This window comes from Acartia tonsa, chromosome 6, assembly GCF_053477335.1.
Source record: "Acartia tonsa isolate MP-2025a chromosome 6, ASM5347733v1, whole genome shotgun sequence".
NCBI lineage: Eukaryota > Metazoa > Arthropoda > Copepoda > Calanoida > Acartiidae > Acartia > Acartia tonsa.
In genome coordinates this window covers 39,888,158-39,909,095 of record NC_137265.1, presented here as the reverse complement: position 1 = coordinate 39,909,095, position 20,938 = coordinate 39,888,158, and the positions used below count along the sequence as shown (strand labels likewise).

General features: G+C 30.8%; 2 protein-coding genes across 2 annotated transcripts in view; one reads left to right on the top strand and one right to left on the bottom strand.

Moving 5' to 3' along the window:
• LOC145322649 (uncharacterized) overlaps positions 1-20,938 on the top strand; it is a 124,658-nt gene that overhangs the window by 27,983 nt on the left and 75,737 nt on the right. The window contains exon 3 of the mRNA XM_080164824.1: positions 8,054-8,140. Coding sequence (XP_080020950.1) covers positions 8,054-8,140 — 87 coding nt within the window. The remainder of the gene's footprint in view (positions 1-8,053; positions 8,141-20,938) is intronic.
• Positions 1-20,938, bottom strand: part of LOC145322650 (protein maelstrom homolog) — a 209,714-nt gene that overhangs the window by 183,996 nt on the left and 4,780 nt on the right. The window lies entirely within an intron of this gene.

Sequence of the window (20,938 nt, the reverse complement as noted above, 5' to 3'; positions counted from 1 at the left end):
TAAACTCTTAGATTTACTTTTAACCCTTTCGAGCATAACTACATTTTTTTAGTGATTTGTTTATATTTTTTTTTATTTACGGTACATATAAACATAATAGTTACATCAGATTGATAGAAACATACTGAATATTACAGTGTCATGTTATGGGAAGGTGCATTACGGACAGTCATTTACCAATTGTAGAATAACTTCGCAGCTGAGACAAATTTCCAGATGAGCTAGATAATTAGGTTATTGACGTCTGTCATACCTTTTTCTTTTTTTACATTTATGTTGTACAAATAGATTTTTTTAATATTCTAAAAAATGTTACCATTTGGTGGTATACTAGGCAAGCGAAAATTATAGTGAGTTTGCGAGAAAATCTCAGTGTCTAAGTATGTACAATTACGAAATGAAGAAGAATAAAAAATTGCGCAAAAAGGGTTGGTTGTCTGTAATGCTCAATTTAGAGGATGGCTCAAATGCTTTTTAAAACTTTTGGCCTTATTCATTATATAATGTTTGGTAAGGCTGTAGCATTCCATTTTGTAAAATCTTATATGAAATAGTAAGTTTTTTGTTTGTTTGTTAGTTAGGATTTTAGAACCGCCCAAGTTATCAACTTCAAAAGTCTTCGACTTTGCAAAGGTCCTGGATTTTTGAAAAAAATTAAGTCTTTGAATGGTTTTAGACTACTTTATCCTTTTCCTAAAATAGAGTCCCTTGAGGCTAGGCATGCAGCCACTAGTTAATTCTAAAATACTAATCATTTATCACAAAGATGCTAATCAGATTTTAAAATACCGAAATGAAAACTATGTAGTCAGCTAAGACATATATTTAGAGTGTATTGATAATTTGGTTTTGCCCTAGGCCTTTCAAAAACAAGAATTAGAATATCCATGAAGGTAAAGCTTAATCTGTCTTGAAAAAAAGCTGGAGTATTAGGCTTCAAAGTATATGTTCATTTCATATACACAAGATATTAAAAAAGAGCGTACGTACAAATGGTGACGTAGCTAAAGAATTTCTACTTTGCTTATAAACCTTCTTTGTTGGCTCAAAAATTAATTGATTGGTACAAACTAGCAATGTCCAATATTTTTTCACCAATGATTTTAATCTACCGAAGAGGTAATTTCGCAGTCTTGAATGTAAATTAATTTTCTGAATATTGTCTTATACCTAGATCCCTGATTTTTTTTTTAACAGCCCTGGGGGATATCAACATTTTTATATGAATCTATTTCTTGTCAGAAAAGTGTATTACTTTACCATCTTTTTATGGAGTATAGACACATAAAGAGTTTACTAATGTTTGATACAATAGCGGCTACTAGAGACCTCTAGGGGCACTTGAGATAAGTCCCACTCAATTTTAGTTTTAAGAAGATAAGTAAAAAACATAGGCATAAATCTTCCCTGGACAAACATATAAAGCTCTACTTCAATGGAAAACCAAATCGGTCCAGTGGTTGGCGAAATCTTAAGATACAGACACATAATTTGACACCCTGTTCCTTTTATATAGGGATGCTTGCAGCTTCGCATCTATCATATTGGAGCTTTGTTTTCGTATGTTTATAAAAGCTATTATTAGGTCATTCACTTCTTTCTTTTTTCTCACATTTAATGGATTAAATCAACCTTGTTAATATAAAATCTAGACAAATGTAAAGTACATAAAAGTAAATTGGTTGTATGAACAACAATTCCTTTTAAATTTTATACCTTTTTGTATCTTCATCAAATACCATAAAAGGCATATCTAAATTGAAGACAAGGACGCAAACGTGGGCTGCTTTTTAGTGGCGAAGCTACTTTATAGTTACGTTCTTGTACGTACGTTGGTAAACAACGGTTATACAGCACACAAATGTACACAGTCGCATGCTCTGTTTTCTTATTTTGTCTGAATATTTTCTGTATTATTTCTGTAGTACAGTTCACTGTTCTGTTATATCGAAAAGTTGGTTTGCTTAATATTCTTGCGCTTTTATGGTATAATTGTTCTTGTTAAGTCTAAAATTAATCAGGGATCTAAAGGGATAAGACAATGGCCGATAAATTGATTTAAATCCCTAATGATAATGCAAAAAATGTAGATCACAATTAGTGGTTGGACCGTTGGAACACTCAACTTAATTAACCAACCAATCAAAATCAAAGTCAACGAATAAGAAAATGTTATTATAAAACTTTTGGGACTAGTGTAATAAACAGCCTATCTCTGAAAATTAATAATAATCCCAAGCTTATTTTAGAAGAGGGTATATTATACCAATTAATTTACAGTTAAAATATTTCACATTAAAAAAATATATAAAAATATCAAAAGAAAAATAAATAATTAAAAAAGACATTAACCAGTCGAATAATGGTAATTGAAGCATATAATTTGATTATAAATTGATTATATTAGTAGCGCAGCTAATGTATAGTCAAGTGTGTTCTTCTCAGGGTTCGGAAGCCGCGCCTCAGCCGCGCATAAGCCTCAGTTTTAAACCTGCTTGTGAGCAGAAAAATAAATTTTTGAAAGAAGGATTGTCTACTAAAGAGACAGTTTTATACATCCAGCTAAATTTTATAGTGATAAAATGACGATTTCACTGAGGCTTACACGCGGCTTACGTGCGGCTTCCGATCCCTGGTTCTTCTGTCTACCAATGCTCGACTTTAAATTACTATAAAAGTCTGTAGATTTATTGCTGATATTATGGATTTTAAACATGATTAAATTTACTTGAAGTTATATTCATTGATTTATTGACAATGCCTCTAACAAAATTTGCCTTGAACTTGAACTGGAAGGGGGGGGGTATAAGCTTTAATTATTAAGTATAAAAACAAGAAGAAAGAATAAAAGTTTAGATATTTTGGATCATAAAAAAGTCCAAATTTTTCTCACAATTACACACGGAATAATATACATATGTATATTCAAATTTCTGTCTTTTGAAGCTAAAAAAACAGACATTTTGTAATGCTTTTTTATTAAAAAGAAATCAAATGAAGTTTAATAATATGAAATATTTAAATATACAGGGTGGGGCAAATAAGACCGGACAAACTTTAAACGGCCATAGCACCAAAACTACTTGACCAATCAGGACGTATAACCACACTATAAAAAGCTTAGGTAATAGCCTTTTAGCAAAAAAAATCTTTGGACGGAGATGGACGTGTACAACGAGCTAGCCGCGCTTATGTTCAACAAGGCAGATTCCAAATGTGCCGGCGGTTTAATCTGGATTCTCGACAGGGCCCACTAAATTTGACCTCAGCCCATCTGTAGGTGAGGTAGAGTTATGCAAATTGCTGGGGATACTGTTAGATACATAAGTAAGACACTAGAAAAGACTAGAGCTCTTTATCTGAAATGGCTTGGCCGTAGTACTCCAGCAAAGTGAAACGGGGCAGATTTTGAGATGTAAAAAACGTCAAAAACCGTAAAAATTTCTCGGTTCTTGACTTTAGGGACCCATATTGAACTTTAAAACTCATTTTAGACTATGGGTTGCGCTGACAACCCTAGCTGAAACTTTATGCCATTTCTAAAAAGGTAAAGAACGTCGTTCTAGCTTAACTGTGGTCCAAATAAGAGCCTCCGTGTCTAAGGGTAGCTTGAAAGTTGGGCGAATTTGGATCCTGCGGTTACTCAAGTTCCTAAGGAAATGTGGCCTCCCAGCAGCCCGATCTTAATTCAATGGACTTTTGGGCCTAGGGCTACTTTAAAGCATGCACCAATAGACGTGCCCATACCACAAAGACCTCCCTCATTGCCACAATCAAGGAGAACTACGCCAGCTTGGACAGGTACATTTTGACCTGGACCTGCCGGCGGTTGAGGAGGCGGGTAGAGGCGGTAATTAAGGCTGGCGGCGATTTTATTGAATAATCTAATAGTCATGTACCTATTTTGCTTGCCAGTTTTTAAAATTCAATAAAATCTTTAAAATTGACGATTTTATGTTCATTTGTTTAGAAGTTAGAATTTGTCCGGTCTTATTTGCCCCACCCTGTATGTACATGTATTTAATAGTTTTAATTTGGAACGGTAATGTTTTTTTATTCAAACAAGAATGACGACTTCTAGAAAATCGAAGCTCACAAATTAAGAAATAACCAACTTTTGCCTTTGTTCATATATCTTTGCAAACCAAATTTAGGATTTTTGACACTAGTCTCCAAAGTTTTATAATAACGTTTTCTTATTCGTTGCCTCAACAACTTTGGGGACTTTTAGTGAATTTTGATTTCTTGAATCATTAAATTGAGTGTCCAAATGTTTAAACCACAACTTGTAATCTACAGAAGGAATAATTTGTCTATCATCATTGGGGATGTACATCAATTTATCAGCCATTGTCTTTTCCTTTTAGATCCTGAGTTATAGAAAAGCTTTGCTTATAAAGAAATGATATTTGATCCTAATCCTTTAGTTGCAAACAGTTAATATTATCTAACAATATAATTATCAGGGATTAGGCACTTGAAGAAACATTCTACTTATCGCATCGTATTATAAACAACTTTCCGCGGATATTAAAATGAAAAATTCTAAGATTAAACCCGGTCTTTCAGGGCTAACAAAGCTGGTATTATTTGTGGTTTTTATTTTAATATTCGTGGAAAATTGTCTGTTGTTATGTTATACACGATTTGTTAGTATGGCTGAGAACTGTTTCTAATCCAGCGGATATTAATCGGTTTCGAGTCCATACAGGAAATTAATCATTATTAAATGATTTTTTAATATTTTACTTCATATAGACTTTAACAAAATTGTAATGTATTAATGATTCGGAATTGTTACTTTTTATTGGAAAAAAAGTTTATCCATATTCCTTAATAATCCCTTCTTGCATATCAATTATCAACATTAAAATTTACTTTTTAACACTTTGTCCTGTTTAGTAGCGAAGCTACTTCATACCTTCACATCCATTTCTAAAGTTTCTGTACAACAGTCTATTGTCCTTTTACATTAGCGGCTACACCCTTAGCATTGATGGACTATGAATTCGAAGGTTCAGAGAGGGGCTTTAAAAAGAGCTTAAAACCATTTCAAGCCTTTATGTAGAAAATAAAATAGCCTAAAAACTTCACATATAATAAAAATTCTTTTTAATATCGTTTTAAATGGACGAGAGAGAATTCATCAAAAATTTAAATTATCTCAAAAAGCACATATTGAGCAAATAAAGATGATACGAAAAAAATGTAATTCATAAATAGCCTTCAAATGACAAATACTTTTATATGATTATCCTTATAATAAAGTAACAAGATGTTTGTGTGTTTGTACCGAAGAATCTCGCTAACCGCTGAACCGATCGGGTTCTCCTTAACAGGGTAGATTCTCATATGTCCCGGGAAGGTTTACAACTATTTTGGGGGAGGGTACCACCACCCTCCCTAGAGAAATCAAAAATTTTTTACATGTAAAAAAAACATTTAAAGTGCCACTAGAGGCCTCTAGGGGCGTAGCCGCTAGTATAGAATACACTTTCAATGATTTTCCTTTTAAATAAAAAAACATTTTTAATTTTGAAAATATAGAAAGATTTCTTATCCAAAAATCTTTAGGTGATGTAAAATTTCAAGATACTATTATGCCCCCTCCCCCAATTTTTCAAAGGAAAAATGCAATACAAGAGTTTGGAAGGAGGGTGGAGATCATTTATCGCCCATTGTCCTATTTCCACAGGTTTACTTTTAACTAAGACTAAACTTATGAGTGACTGTCCTTTCCAAATCTTCTTTTGATTCAGTTGACCTTGGGTTCAAGATAAATAGATTTTATAATAGAAAGATAAACAATAGAGAATGAGAAAAGATCACTATTTAGAGGATTAGTCATGTATTGCCCCTTCTTTTTAGAGTTTTATCATAAATTTTTTTTTGAAAAAGACTTAAAATAAGGGGAAAATGAACAGAAATGACCCAATTATTAATATTAGAAAGCATAAGAAACATGAAATGAAAAAGCAGGGACGTTAAGATTCGAAATAATACCATAGGAAAATTAATTATCTATTATTAACTCTAATACACATATATATACAACCAAGAAGTAAGCTATTACTTTTACACTTCCACATATGGCTACTTCATTTCAGATAAATTTAATGAACAAAGTTATAATTAATAATTATTTATTTATTGATTTTAAACACTAGCTTATTGTTATCTTTGTGTATGTGTGAGTGTTTGTGTGTGTGTGTGTGTGTGTGTGTGTGTGTGTGTGTGTGTGTGTGTGTGTGTGTGTGTGTATGTGTTTGTGTGTGTGTGTGTGTGTTTGTGTGTGTGTGTGTGAGTGGGTGTGTGTGAGTGTGTGTGTGCTTGTGTGTGTATGTGTGTGTGTGTGGGAGTGTTTGTGTGTGCGGTTGTAAAGTGATTTAGAGAAGTAGACAGATGGTTTTTTGTAATAATTCAAATTTTGTAAAAAAATTACCCTTTTAAATCGACGAAGTAAGGGATAAGACAACGGGTGATAAAATGATGTTCATCCCCTTTATGCTAAACAAAATTGCCCCTTCTGTAGATTTAAATTATTGATGTAAAAGTTCAAACACTACTGGTTTAAGCAAACCAAACAAGATTTACTTAAGATACCCAAAGTATTTAAGTTATGTAAATAAAACTTTGGGGACCCTTAAATTTTTCTAATTTTTGTGGTATTTAGAACCATATCGTCGATTTAATAGATTTAATTTACAAAAAAAAAAAACTGTGAAAAATGCATCACAGACTTTATTGTCATTATTCAACAGACTTTCTTAAGGGAAAAATAAAATAAAAAAACTTTATCGTCCATAATGTTTGATTTGTTATAATTAAAACTTAATCTTAGTCTTACCCACATTTGAAATGTTTATTTTCACCCTGCAAAAATTGACAGCATACTGTAGACTTTCTTAGCACAGCTTCTCAACATTAACCGTTTGTCTGTCGATCCATTTGCTAAACTTAACTTTAATAACTTAAAAATCAAAAGATCTAAAATCTTTCATGAAGAAAAATTTAATTGTAATAAAATAAAAAAATGAAAGTTAGGGAGAGTTAAAGATAGCAAGAGAAAGAGAGGGGAAAGAGAGGGGAAAGAGAGATAAAAGAATGAGAGAGAGATAAAGATTTAAAATGGCCTACTTCATCTTTATATTTGACAGGCGTAGAAAATCCTTTTCAAATTTTCAATCAATACTTGATAATATATTTATTTGTTTAGTAGTACGCAGTGTTTTTACTTTCTTACATTAAATCTTGCATAATAGAAAAATCGGCTGTTTATTACACTAGTCCCCAAAGTTTTAAAATAACCTTTTCTTATTCTTTGTCTTAACAACTTTGAAAACTTCAGTAAATTTTGATTAGTTGTTTTATTAAGTTGAGTGTTCAAATCTTTCAACCACTATTTTCAATCAAAAGAAAAGGTAATTTTGTGTATCATCATTAGGGAGGTACATCAATGTATCGACCATTGTCATATCCTGTCCCTGGTCTTATCCCTTTAGATTCCTGGTCTCAACTAATAGCAAATAACTTTGGCAGAATGAAATAAACACTCTAAATACTTATTTCATATTTGGCAGCTATTGAATAACTTTATATAAGTGATTATAAGATAAGGATTTTGTGGTAAGCTTCCACAGTTAATAATATTTAGTTACCCTTCTTAAATTTATTTTATTAAAAGCGAAGCTTTTCTACAAGTAGGGGATTTAGGTCGGGAAAATTGTTCCATTTTAAGATATCAAAGAATTGGTTAGTTAAACTTTTCCAGGGAGTAAGGGTACATTGGAATTTAAACTATAAGATTCATAAGGAATTTCATATATTAGTTGGCTTAAAAACTTTGGGTATTTTTATCATATCTTAATTGGATGGTTCAAACTAGCATTGTACAAGTTTTTCATTTAATAGTTTCACTCTACATAATTGTTAATTTTGATTATCATCATTGGGGGTATTTAAAACCATTTATCGTCCATTGTTTTATCCCTTAAATTGACAATGTTTTTTCTAATGAATGAAACGAGTTGATAACTATTATCTTTATTTTTAGGTTGAGGTCGATGACTCTAGTGACAGTGAGATTGAGGCCAAGGAGGATCTGGAGAAGGATGAGGAGGTGAAGCCAGAATCTAGAAAGGTAGGCAACACTTAAGATCTTGTAAACGGCTTAGCTTATCAGGCAAATACCATCTTTTAACGTCTTTTTTGACATTAACACGATTCATATTTCTTTTTTCATTCTGGAAGTCTTAAAAATAAAAAAATTGGGGGGGGGGGGCTTGTAATGTGGATGTACCCTCCCCAAAATAGGCACGAACCTTTCTTGAATATACAATAATCATCATTGAAAAGGTTAACAATATCGGTTGAGTTGTTGGCGAACACACACAGAAAAAGAATCTGTTACTTTTATATCATTGAATGTTTTAGCTTACTAGACTGTTAATAATTATAATAAAATTTGATAACTGTAAATAAATAGTAAAGAAAAAATTATTAAACCTGCAATTAAACTGGCACAAATCTCAAAATTTGGGATAAAGGAATAGGCCAATGAAATATAAAAAAGATTTTCCATGACGTTTTAATTATTCTTTTTTAGAAGACACTATGAAAAGTGCAATTTTTAGTAGCAAAGGTACAATTCTAAATGTTTGTCTGTCTGTCAGGTATGTAATTTTCTAGGCTGCTATTCAAGATTGACTGCTTAAATTACTTTTGAAGATTCTTGTGACAATTGAGCATTATGTCTATCTGTTATACTTAATTTTTCATTTGATTTGCTTTATAAAATAAACTTACCACGTATAAGGTGAATCTTATAAAATTATTGTCCTTTTTTCACTAACATTTCTTATCCTATTTTTCCGTGGCTGAGTAGATTGTGCTCAAAAGCTTATATACGGCTAAAATCCTTATGTCATGCTCTATAACAATAGTTCACAATTTTTCCAGGGATCTCAAGGGATAAGATGATGGACGATAATTTGATGCACATCCCCAATTATGATACGCAAAATTACCCAATCTGTAGATTAGTTAATGGTTAAAAATACTCCTAGTATGTACCTATCAATCAAGAAAGGGCATGATGATTTAACCAATCAAGCCTTGACTTGGAACCCCTTCACGGGAAAGAGGAAACCAGGTAGACCAAAAGCAACCTGGAGGAGGGAATTCCTGGAGGAACTGAGAGATAAGAATCTATCATCTTACAGTGATGCCTCTACTGAGGCCCAAATCAAAGATAAATGGAAAACCATTGTGCGTGGCCTATGCTCTGGAAAAAAAAGATATAAATGGCGATGATGATGAATCAAGATTTAATAAGCCTCCAATGTTATAAACATACGAATGAGAAAAGGTGTAATTTACAGTCCAATGTCCCCTCCCTCCCTGATAACAATAGTTCACTGAAACTAAGCAGGGAGGAAGGGAGGGGACAATGGGCAATTAATTCAATTTTATAGTTGTGACACTTTAAGGTTGAAAAACCAGATAATTCCAGATAAAACGAGTATTTCTGATAGTGCAACTTTTATTGGAAATTTATTCATTTTTTAATTAATTTTAATTCAAAATGCACCATCCCCCAAATTCTACTTTACTAATAGCCTCTGATTATCAAGATAAAGAACTTGGTAGCAATTCATTTACTAAAGAATATTAGTTTTAGAATTTAGCGTAGAAAAATAGCATAAAACCATCTTAAGATTTTAATGATAAAAACAGTCTAAAAGGATTTCAGGACCTTTATGCATCTTCCCTAAAATGTAGAACTTAATCGGATCGGTAACCAAATTCTTAAGCTATAAATAAACAAAACTTACTACTTTTTATTGGATATTAGCGCAGCTTACTATTATATGTGTATGAGCATGTTATAAATGGACGTACGGATTTTCTAGTAACAATTGAGTTTTTATTGTTTCTAAATCGTAATCCTATTATATAAAGTAGTAAGCGTTTTTTGTCTGTCCCGAAGGATCTCGCTAACCCCTGAACCAATATTGTTCTCCTTTACAGTGGGGAGGTTTTAAACTATTTTTGGAGAGGGTTTCTTCATCCCCTCCCCCCAAAAAATATATTTTTTTACTTCTTTGAAACTCAATTTTAAAATGGGATGAGGTCGACTTTTCCTCCTCCTACCAGTGCCCCTAGAGGCTTCTAGTGGTGTAGCCGCTAGTAAATAATAAACAAGAATCAGTTAAAACAATTGTATTAAAAATTATTAAAATAACAACAAAATCTACTTAAATAATACATATATGTATATATCATATCACAATAGAATTGTTAGGTAAATATAAAACAATTGAATCAAAAATGATTTATGGGTATAGTCCCATTCGTGGCAACACCCCTTAAGGGGCGATTCGTCGTATTTTCAAAATTGCTTAGGGCTGGAAATAGGAGAAAAGCTACTGTGAAAATACAAAGAAACTCCCCTTAAGGGATGTTGTCACGAAAGGGGCTACCCTGATTTAATTACAACAAAATAATAAATAAAAATAAAATCAATTAGATTAACTTTTTAAAATCTAAAAAAATTGTCAGTTTAAGACGTACACAGTTACACACACTAGGTATAAACAAAATAACTTGATTAAAAATGTTTATGAATAAAAAAGGTTGCAGAATAGAATGTCTCAAGGATATTTTTAGTTTTGTATTTAGATTTATGGTTCTAATTCTTAATTATATTTGGTCTAGTTACAAAAAATTTACTTTTTATTGATAAAGTATTAATAAAACATATTTTGGAAAGTATCAGATAAAACAAATTGATAAAAGTAAAATAAACTTCTAAATGACCCCCTTTTAAATAAAATTAAACAAGGATCACAACATTCATTAAAGCGAAGCTCTGAAATGGAAGGACAAACGAATATTAACACTTGTAGATTGTCAGAACTGAATTAGCAGAATATTAATGCTTCAGTACAAACAATATTGTAAGTAAATTTGTTGCAAAACTGCATAAATAGATAATACTGTTTAAGGACATACTTAAATTTTTAGGACTTGTTTACAGAGATGCTTTGCTTATAACATTGTATAATAGGAATCAGTTTTCAAAAAATCTGAAGAATCGGATAATTAGTTATCAAAAAAGTTAAAAATCGACATGTTTCAAATGGATGTACGGACATTCTGGTATTGATTGTAGGGTTGCTACGCTTTCTAAATTGTACCTAACTATTACAGGAATCATCATGCAAAGTTTGGAATTGATAGGACAATTCTAACCTGTTTAAATTAACGAAAAGAGCTAACTCTCTGTGACTGAGGTACAGACGGACGTACGGACGGACCGACCGTAATCATAGAAAAGCTTCGCTTAAAAAAATAAAATTATGTAAATGTCAAACTACAGACCACCCCTACACGCTGCAGATACCCTCCGTGATGTAACTTAAATTCTTTCTTGCACGTTCGCACCATATCAATAACATCTTCTTTCAGGAAAGCTAATTTTCTCTTTGTTAGTCATCTGAAATAAATATTTTTTATAGTGTTTATAGGCTTAACTGAAAGGCAAAAATATTAATTCGGAACTAATATAAATACCAATGAAATTATTACCTACTGCTACCTAGTTAAACAAGGATGACAACATCCATAAAAGCGAAGCACTGAAACGGTAGGACAAACGGACATTAACACTTGTATAGTGTCTGAACTGAATAATCAGAATATAGAAGTATAAGATTCGAAGCAAAATTGTAATTTTGTTGATAAACTGCTTGATACAGCATAATGTTTATGGACATACTTACACTTTTAGGACTTGATTATAGAGTTGCTTTGCTTATAATATTGTTCTTTGTTGTTCCAGGAATCAATATACCAAAAATCAGATCAAACAGATAATTAGATCACATAAAAATTTGTGGTTAAAAAAGTAGAAAAATCAACATGTTTAAAATGGACGTACGGACATTTTGGTAATGGTTATAGAGTTGCTACGCTTTCTAAATCGTACCTTACTACTACAGGAATCATCATGCAAAGTTTGAAATCGATAGGACAATTCTAACATGCCTAAATTAACGAATAAAAGCTATCTATCTCGGACGGACGGACGTACGGACCGACCCTAATTATAGAAAGCTTCGCTTTTAAAAACCATAACTGGAATTACTTTTGGATTTAGTCCCTTTCGTAACATCGCACCATATGGGGCGATTCTTCGTATTTTACACAGTAGCTTTTTTCCTATTTATAGCCCCTGCGGGAGGCTCTAACCCAACGGGCCATCCTGTGGGGCAACTTTGTCAACTTTGTTTTGATAAAAAATGTATATATACCGTAACCATTTTGTTGTTCTCCTGGAAACCTAGGCAGTATCACATTTTCTGCTTGTTTGCATTTTATACAAGATTTCATCTGAAAAATATTAAAGATTCTTATAGAGTTGCTTCGTTTTCCAAGTCATACCTAATTGTTATAGAAATCATCATGTAAAGTTTGAAATTGATAGGACAATTCTAATCTGTTTAATTTAACAAAATGAGCTAACCGTAATGGACAGACGTACGGACAGACCGACCCTTAAATTATAAAAAGCTTCGCTTTTAAAATTTTTATAAAATCATCACTAGACTAAATTTAATCTTGTAATGTAATGCCCTCTAAAATGGAGAACTATATCAACATACAAAAAACGTATTTCTATATATAAAAGGATACAAATATTATAAAATAAAATATATTCTATTAGCGTAGCTACTTTATAACTCATTTATTTTAAATTTGATTAATGAAAGATATCTAATTATTAATTTTAAAAAAATAAATACAATAATTTCTTTAATCATAACTGCAAACAAATATTCCAAAATTATTTTTTCATTATGATTTTAAAACAATTAAAGTAAAAATTTTCTGTCTGTTTGTTTATTGTTTACATTTTTATTATTGCGCTAGTTAGCATAAGAATGCCCCGTCATGTTGCATGATTTCTCGTGACGTCATTCATATTTTAGTCCCCAAAGTCAGTCAGAAACTGCTAAATTCATGCACATTCCCTTTAAGCCAGTCCCCAAAGTCTGAGACTCCTAAAATATGAATATTCGATCCATTGTCCCCTCCCTTCCTCCCTGGAAACTAAGAGTTTATTCATTAGACACATTTTAACAATTTTAACACTTTTTCTCGTATTCATTCGAATCCGGTGGATAGGAACTGGTTCTCATCCATACGAAAAAACTATGTCTATCATCGTATTATATCCAGCTTTCTACGAATATAGAAATGTACAATCATAAGATTAAAACCAGTTTTTTTAGCCCGTGCCTTCGGCATCTCCGGGCTAAAAAAACTAGTTTTAATCTTATAATTGTACAATCTATATCCGCGGAAAGCGGTTTATAATACGATGAAATAAATAACTATTATTAATCAAATTTTAAGACAAACTTTAGAGGAAAGATTAATTTCGTTGTTCTCTACCTCATATTCTATTTGTAAGAAAAACAAAACTGCCACTAAATTTAACAATTATTTAGACTGCTTTAATTGTTATCAACCAAAAAACTATAAGAAATCTTTAGTTTTTGAAGGCAATTTGTTTTTCTTCTATAAAACTATATTTATAAATTTTGTATGATTTAATATTATGGTTCTTTTCTAATCTTATTGAACTTAGTTCAAATAACGGGTTAATCCTATTCAACAACACAAAGAATCATATTTCAAAGAGTAGGACTTTTAAAGAATTACAAATTATCTTGACAAAATATCAGATGCCTTTTGGATGGGATTTGACTAGCATGCTATAATTGTCATCCGTAAATAAAATTGATTTATATAACAAACTTATTTGTATAAAGTTTTAGATGATAAGTTCTCCCTCATTTTTAAAGGATCTTGTTGCTCTGACCCTTGCATCTAAATAGTGACTTTGTACTAGAAGGGGTTCTTAAATCTAAAAATAAAATAAAAACATCAAAACCTCCCGGAACCAGTGCGAAGCTAAAACGGAGAACTTAATCGGTTCAGAAAAACGTCAATCTTAAATATCTTTTTTTATTTATTTAACACTTTTTATTGAAAATAACAGTTCTTTTAAATATTACTCTCTGCTTATAATAAAAATGTTTATCTTCGAGGATGACATTAAAATTGTATTATTGAAAATAGCGTTGCGATCAATCTTAAAGATTAGAACAAAGTCGAAGTTACCTAGGGAGGGAGGGGACATTGGGCTGTTTATTACATTAGTCCCCAAAGTCTTAATAACGGTTTCCTATTAATAACGGTTTCCTATTCGTTGGTTTAACAACCTTTAAGACTTTTTGAATTTAGATTGGTTGGTTCCTGAATTTGAGTGTCCAAACGTTTGAACCACTAATTTTAATCTACAGAAGGCTAGTTTTGTGCATTATCATTGGGGATGTACATCAATTTATCGGCCATTGTCTTATCCCTTACCATAAAAGTTTTTTTTTATTATTTTAAGTACCGCGGCTACCCTATACTATTAACAAGAAATATACAACCATGTACTATCTTGTTTGTAAGATTTAAAAATGTGTATTTAATCAATCAAAATATCTGCTTTACTGATTTTTTTAGTAGCTTTGTTTTGATTTGGACCTAATTGTCCTTGTTATTATAAAACCATTCTTGCTATATATCTTTGACTTAATCAAAAGGTTAAAACGATTCTCCAGATAGATATTTATCTATCGCACTCCACTTAAAAGCAAACAAGAGATAAGACAATGGATGATAAATTCATGTAAATTCCAATTGTAATTAAGATAAACAAACTTTCTCCTTCTGTAGATTAGAATTGTTGGTGGAAAAGTTTGGACATTGCTAGTTTAGCCAGTCAATAATGAGTACTCAAACTTATTCCTCCAACAAATAAGATATTATATTTGTAAAACTTTGGGTACTAGTAAAATAAACGGTACAATGTCCTCTCCCACCCTCAAAGATTATAATTTAAGTTTTCTGTCTTCAATTTTAAATTTTTTAAAACAAGGTTGACAACATTCAAAAAGCGAATCAGATAAAAACTATTGGTTTTAATTGAGGCACTTACACTCTGTCATGTACAATAAATGTTGAAAAACTTTGCTTATATAAAATCTCTCTTTTTAAAAGTATCATCTTTAAGAAATAAATTATTTAAATATTCAAAAATGTACAAGTTTAGAAAACCATTAAGCAAGGCAAAATTTAGACATAATGATTCTTTAATATAAACATAATGGAATTGGCAGGAAGGGAGAGAATAATTGCAGATAAAATAATCTACAAAACTCTCCCCCCTCCTCCAATCTTTACAAGCTAAAAAACTCAGAAAATAGAGGTAGATTATTTTATCGACCATTGTCTATTAAAAGAGAGAAAATAGTAAGATTTGAAATTTGTGAGTGCAATCAACGGGTTGGTTGTCTGCCGGCTGTAGGACTAATACTGCGCTGTTATACATACAGATTCTTGACACACGTTAATCAAAACAAAACAGCAGGACCTTTCACATTATTCATATACAAATGTACCGTTACAAACTTTAAAGAATAAGAATGGATGCGCCCTTAGCCTTTAGAATCTTCGCCCCGATAAGAATCTTTCCCCTAACCCGAAAATTTGGTTTGCATCTAATTAAGACGAATACTAAGCTTCTTAAAAATATGTACCAATAGTCCAGTGTTTATATGCTATTAGGTTCATAGTTTGATAACATCCCAGAGGTTAAATGCTATGAGTAGCTTTATTTGATAATTAAGATCTTACAAACAGAAAGAAACACGCTATATCATTCTATATATTCTTGATATATGTATTAAATTTAAGGTGAATAATAGGTATGTTATGGGTTAGGGTCTGCAAGCAGGGATCAAGGGATAGGAAACGGGCATCTTATGGGATAAGACAATGGACGATAAACAAATATAAATACCTAATTATGAAAAACAATATCACCCCTTCTGTAGATTAAAATTCTTGGTTAAAACTTTGGACACTAATAGATTTGAATTTACCATTCAAAATTAATTTAAAAGTACCCAAGGTTTTAATCCAACGAATGGGATAAATGGCTACAAAACTTTCGGTACCAGTGTAATTTTGTAGCCCAAAGTCCCATTCCTTCCTAGATAGGACACCGGACAATAAATTAATATACCTTCATTTCACCATCATCACTTGAGGGAGAAAGGGTCATAGATTTATTAAAAAGCTAATGTCCCCTCCCTCCCTCCTCCCTGTGTGGATAATATGTATGTTATGAGTTTGTATCTACATCTGATAATTATCTTCAAACTTTCACTTTCAGTCATCAACAGTTCAGGGTTAACTAATAACAATGGATATAGGATATACGTGGATATAGTGACAGGGAAACATTTCTCTTCAACTTAGATTCCAAATATGGACCTCATTTATTAGGCAGTTCGTTCATCCAGAGGTGGGGAAGGGGATGGTTGAAAAGGGATGGAAGGAGGTATCTTTATTTTAGCCAGCTTCAAACATCACTTTACCAGAGTACATGAAAATCTGGCGCAACATCCAAGTAATAACAAATCGATTGTAATAACAACAATACCAAGGATTATTATGTCCATGGCTAGCGTAGCAGCAACAAGCGTTACCAGAAAGTCCATTTAAAACATGCTGTTTTTTAACTATTTTGGCAACAAATATTTGGATTATTTAATTATCCTATTCATCTAATTGAAACAATAATTCTTAGAACAATAATGTACAATTTTTTTGAAAGTAAAATGGTTCTAAAAATTTAAATATATCATTAGTATCCTATTTAAGCAATTTTGCAACAAATTTGTACAAAATTTGTTTTAAACTTAATAAATTAATATTATGCTTATTAAATTCTGACGTTTTACAAGTTTAAGTGTTAATGTTCGTCTGTCCTACCATTATGGATATTGTCATCCTTGTTAAGATAGAAATAAAATTTAAATAAAAATTTGAAAATTAACTTTTAGTATTACATTATCTGTTTATACATATTTAATTATGTTAAAGGTTATTTCAATCAAATGAGAAATCCAGAATTGTTATAAATTTATTCATTTTTTGATTGATAACTTAATTTGATAAGAAATTACACTTTGATTTATGTATTAGATTTAATTTCTAAATGTGATTTGACTTAATATATTTTTCACTTGAATTTTGGCAAACAGATTGTTGCTTGCTGACCCATTGATTGTATGACCTTTGTCTGGAAGTAATATATTTGCAAAATTATACCTTCAATAACACGCGTCTGTCGTAGCAGCAGTTATTTTTTAGCGGCTTTGTTAAAATCCCACTTCAGCATAAATACATCGCTCGGGGCTGAAATATTTTGGTTTCACTACAAATTTACCAAAACCATAATTATTAAAAATCAATTATAATTGTTCTTAACTTGTAAGATTAAAATTTAAAAATCTATGTTTTTGAAAATCGCTGAAAAGTTACTTGTGTGATGTCATATAAATACGTCTATTATCAATCTCTTTTTTAATGGTTTCCTTTCCCACTTCTCCACTCATCCCTCCTTTTTAGAAGTATTTTTATAACGTCACACATGACACTTTCCAGCGCTTATGTTTTTAGAATAACAAAACACATGGTTACCTTACTAAATATGATTGGTTGGTTCACTAGCTTTCACTTACCTATAATCTTAATCTACAGAAGGGTTAATTGTGTTTCTATTTACATTATAGTCTTATCCCTTTAGATCGCTGAGTTTTTAGACAGATGTGTTAATTGTACATTGGGGAATCAAATATATAAATTACAAAAATAAAAAAGTTTAGATTTTATTTACAGCTATATATTTATAACTAGCGTCTACAACCCTAGCATCTAGGGGCTCTGTGTTAGAAAGGGGTTGAGAGAAGCTAGAAAAATAGCTTAAATCAACCCATAACTTGAATCTGAAAACAAAATAGCCTAAAACCATTAGAGGACCTATGTGAGGTTTACCTAAAATATAGATCCCAATCGGTTTAGCAGTTATCGAAATCGTAAGCTTCAGACAAATAAACCTTACTACTTATATAATACGTATTTGTTTTTGCATATGTACCAATATAAAAATAATAGTTTTAAGAAGAAAAAGCTATTTGAAAACTTTTCGGTCATTTTAAAATGATCGCCAATGAAACAAAATAAGAAGTTTTTTTTTGTTTTTATGTCATCAATTCTATTTAACTATTGAAAAATTTAACTAATACACATTTTTGCTTTTATAATATTTTATCAAATGAATATCAAAATGAAATTATAGATAACAATGATTTTTTTTAAAAATAGGGGTTGATTATTCATTCCCAAAATAAAACTGCTTATTATGCCCTCAATATAATGTTGTTGATTTTGGTGTCTAACTATCTGATTTTACAAGAAATAGTAAGGACGAGTTATCTTACAATTCAACCAGTATATAGAGTTAAATATGTTCGATGAATATTCTAACCATTGTTTTGAGGGAGGGAGGGATATTTTTCTGAAGAACTCCAAGAACTACGACCTTTAACTTTACAAGTAGTGAAAAATACTGATCCTTTTACAAGCTCATTGTATGAATAAATATTTTATTTGCTATATTTTTTGTTTTCTACTGTTTTTAAGAATAACCTGAGTTTCCAAAAAAGGAATTGATCGGATGATCAAGATTTTCTTCATATACGTGTTCTCATGCAAGACGTTACAAAAAAGAGGACTATTTTACAGAATGAGAGGGGACAATGGGCTGATTATTACACTAGTCTCCAAAGTTTTATAATAACGTTTTCTTATTCATAAGCTCAACAAGTTTGGAGACTTTTGTTAACTTTGATCGGTTATTTTATCAAGTTGATTGTTTAAACGTTTCAACCAATAATTTTAATCTACAAAAGGGGAATTTTGTGTATCATCATTGAGAAACATACTTAAAGGAATAGGCTTAGGGCCATACCTCTTTAAAAACCGAAATTTAATTGAGATAAATTGTCTAATCTCTGAAGTCTATTGGTTCCATTGATACTTTATATCAAAGGCAATCGTGACAGTCAATATTTTGTAAAGTATTCATTCAAAAAAGTATTCATTTTTACATATTTATAATAATTATTGAAAGAGTAGATCAAATTTTTAAAGAATGTGTAAGAATAATTCAAAATTAATTTATTAACTTGTGTTTTGAAGTTCTTAGGATAGGACAATTCTAACTTATCTTGATTTAGAGATATCCTATGCAGATATACAGACATACAGACCGTTGTGCAGTCGGATAATGGCAGACCAACTCTAATTATAGAAAAGCACGCTTTAAACAAGTGATCAAAATCTAATTCATCTTATTCTCTTTTAGGTAAGTTTATGAAAAGATCAAACTAAGAAAAAGTTGAGATTGCCCTATGAAGGATATTCTAAACAAAAAAAATTATTTTAAATAATATATTATATACAAACTCATATGACTTACAAGACACTACAATAAAAGTAACATAGGAAAGGGAATCAAATTATTCAAAACAATTTATTGTATAGCACACAAAAAACTAAAATTATTTTTAACCAATAAAAATTCTTCCTTTACTCTTTGCTGACCAATTATGGTTCAAGGAGGTCACCATTAAATTATATAAAAATCACTATCAATCAATGAACCATTAAACTAACTTCACCTTAAAATTTTTGTTGATTAGTGTTTTTACATAATTTTTACCATTGAATTGCTTTAATACATGATAACATTACGGATTTATACTTCTTTACAAAAATGTTTTTAATAATTTCCATCCAAAGTTTTGAAAATATGATTTGTTATCAATTATCATATTTTTATGTTATTCTTCCTGACTTTATCACTCCCAGTTTTGATAAAGCCACATTATTATATCATTTCAAAGTTAAAATTAAATTAAATATTATTTTCTTTTAAATCAAAATCAAAATGTCTTCTGAAGATATGATTGACAATGAGGTACTAACTTAATTGAAATAATTAAACTACAATTTAAAGTAAAATGATGTCTGTACATCTGTTGATTGTGCCCTATCTTAAGTTATCACTTAACAATCAACCAAATAGGTTGTGTTTTTTTGCGTGGAATGTACCTATTGGTCTATTGATGGGTTTAACCTATTTTTTTTCTTGGAGAAAGTCATTACTTCTAAAAAATTAATTTATCCTAAAAAAGCAGTCATAACTTTAAACCACCTCTTCTTGGAGCTAGGCCCCTAGAGGCTAGGGTTGAAGCCATAAGTTCATTTATTATTGGCTAACTTGGATTTCAAGAGTTTTATGGATTCTTTTTCTATTCTTACTTTTATAATATGTATCTACAATAGCATGTTTTGAAAACTACATGGTATAAAAAAAAACTATTTTTTGAAATTAATTAATTTACATAATTTAATTTAAAAATGATGCTTAAAAAAAACCTCAAGTCCTTTTTTAAAATACGAAAATGGTCAACAAATGCAAAATATTGGTCAACCATAATGCTAATTATCAGATTGTATTTGGACTAAATCCGTCAATTGAATGACTATTCATCTGAAATGATACAAGCTTGTCCTCGTAGCTATTACTCCAATAATTTGTTTAAAATTCTTCAAATGCCATTTTCATATCCATACTACACTTTGGTGCTATTATTATATCAACATAAGATTATTTATGTCAATAAGAGTGTTAAATATTAAATATAAAATCATCAGATTTTTAAAAGGATAAGACAATGACCGATAAATTGATGTACATCCCCATGTTACACCTTTTGTAGATTACATTCAACTTAGAAATCCAGCAAATCAAAAGTTCCCAAAGTTGTCAAGCCAACGAATAAGAAAACTTTTTCTCGTATTCATTCGAATCCGGTGGACAGGAACCGGTTCTCATCAATACGAAAAAACTATGTCTAGCATCGTATTATAAACCGCTTTCTACGAATATATATCCGCGGAA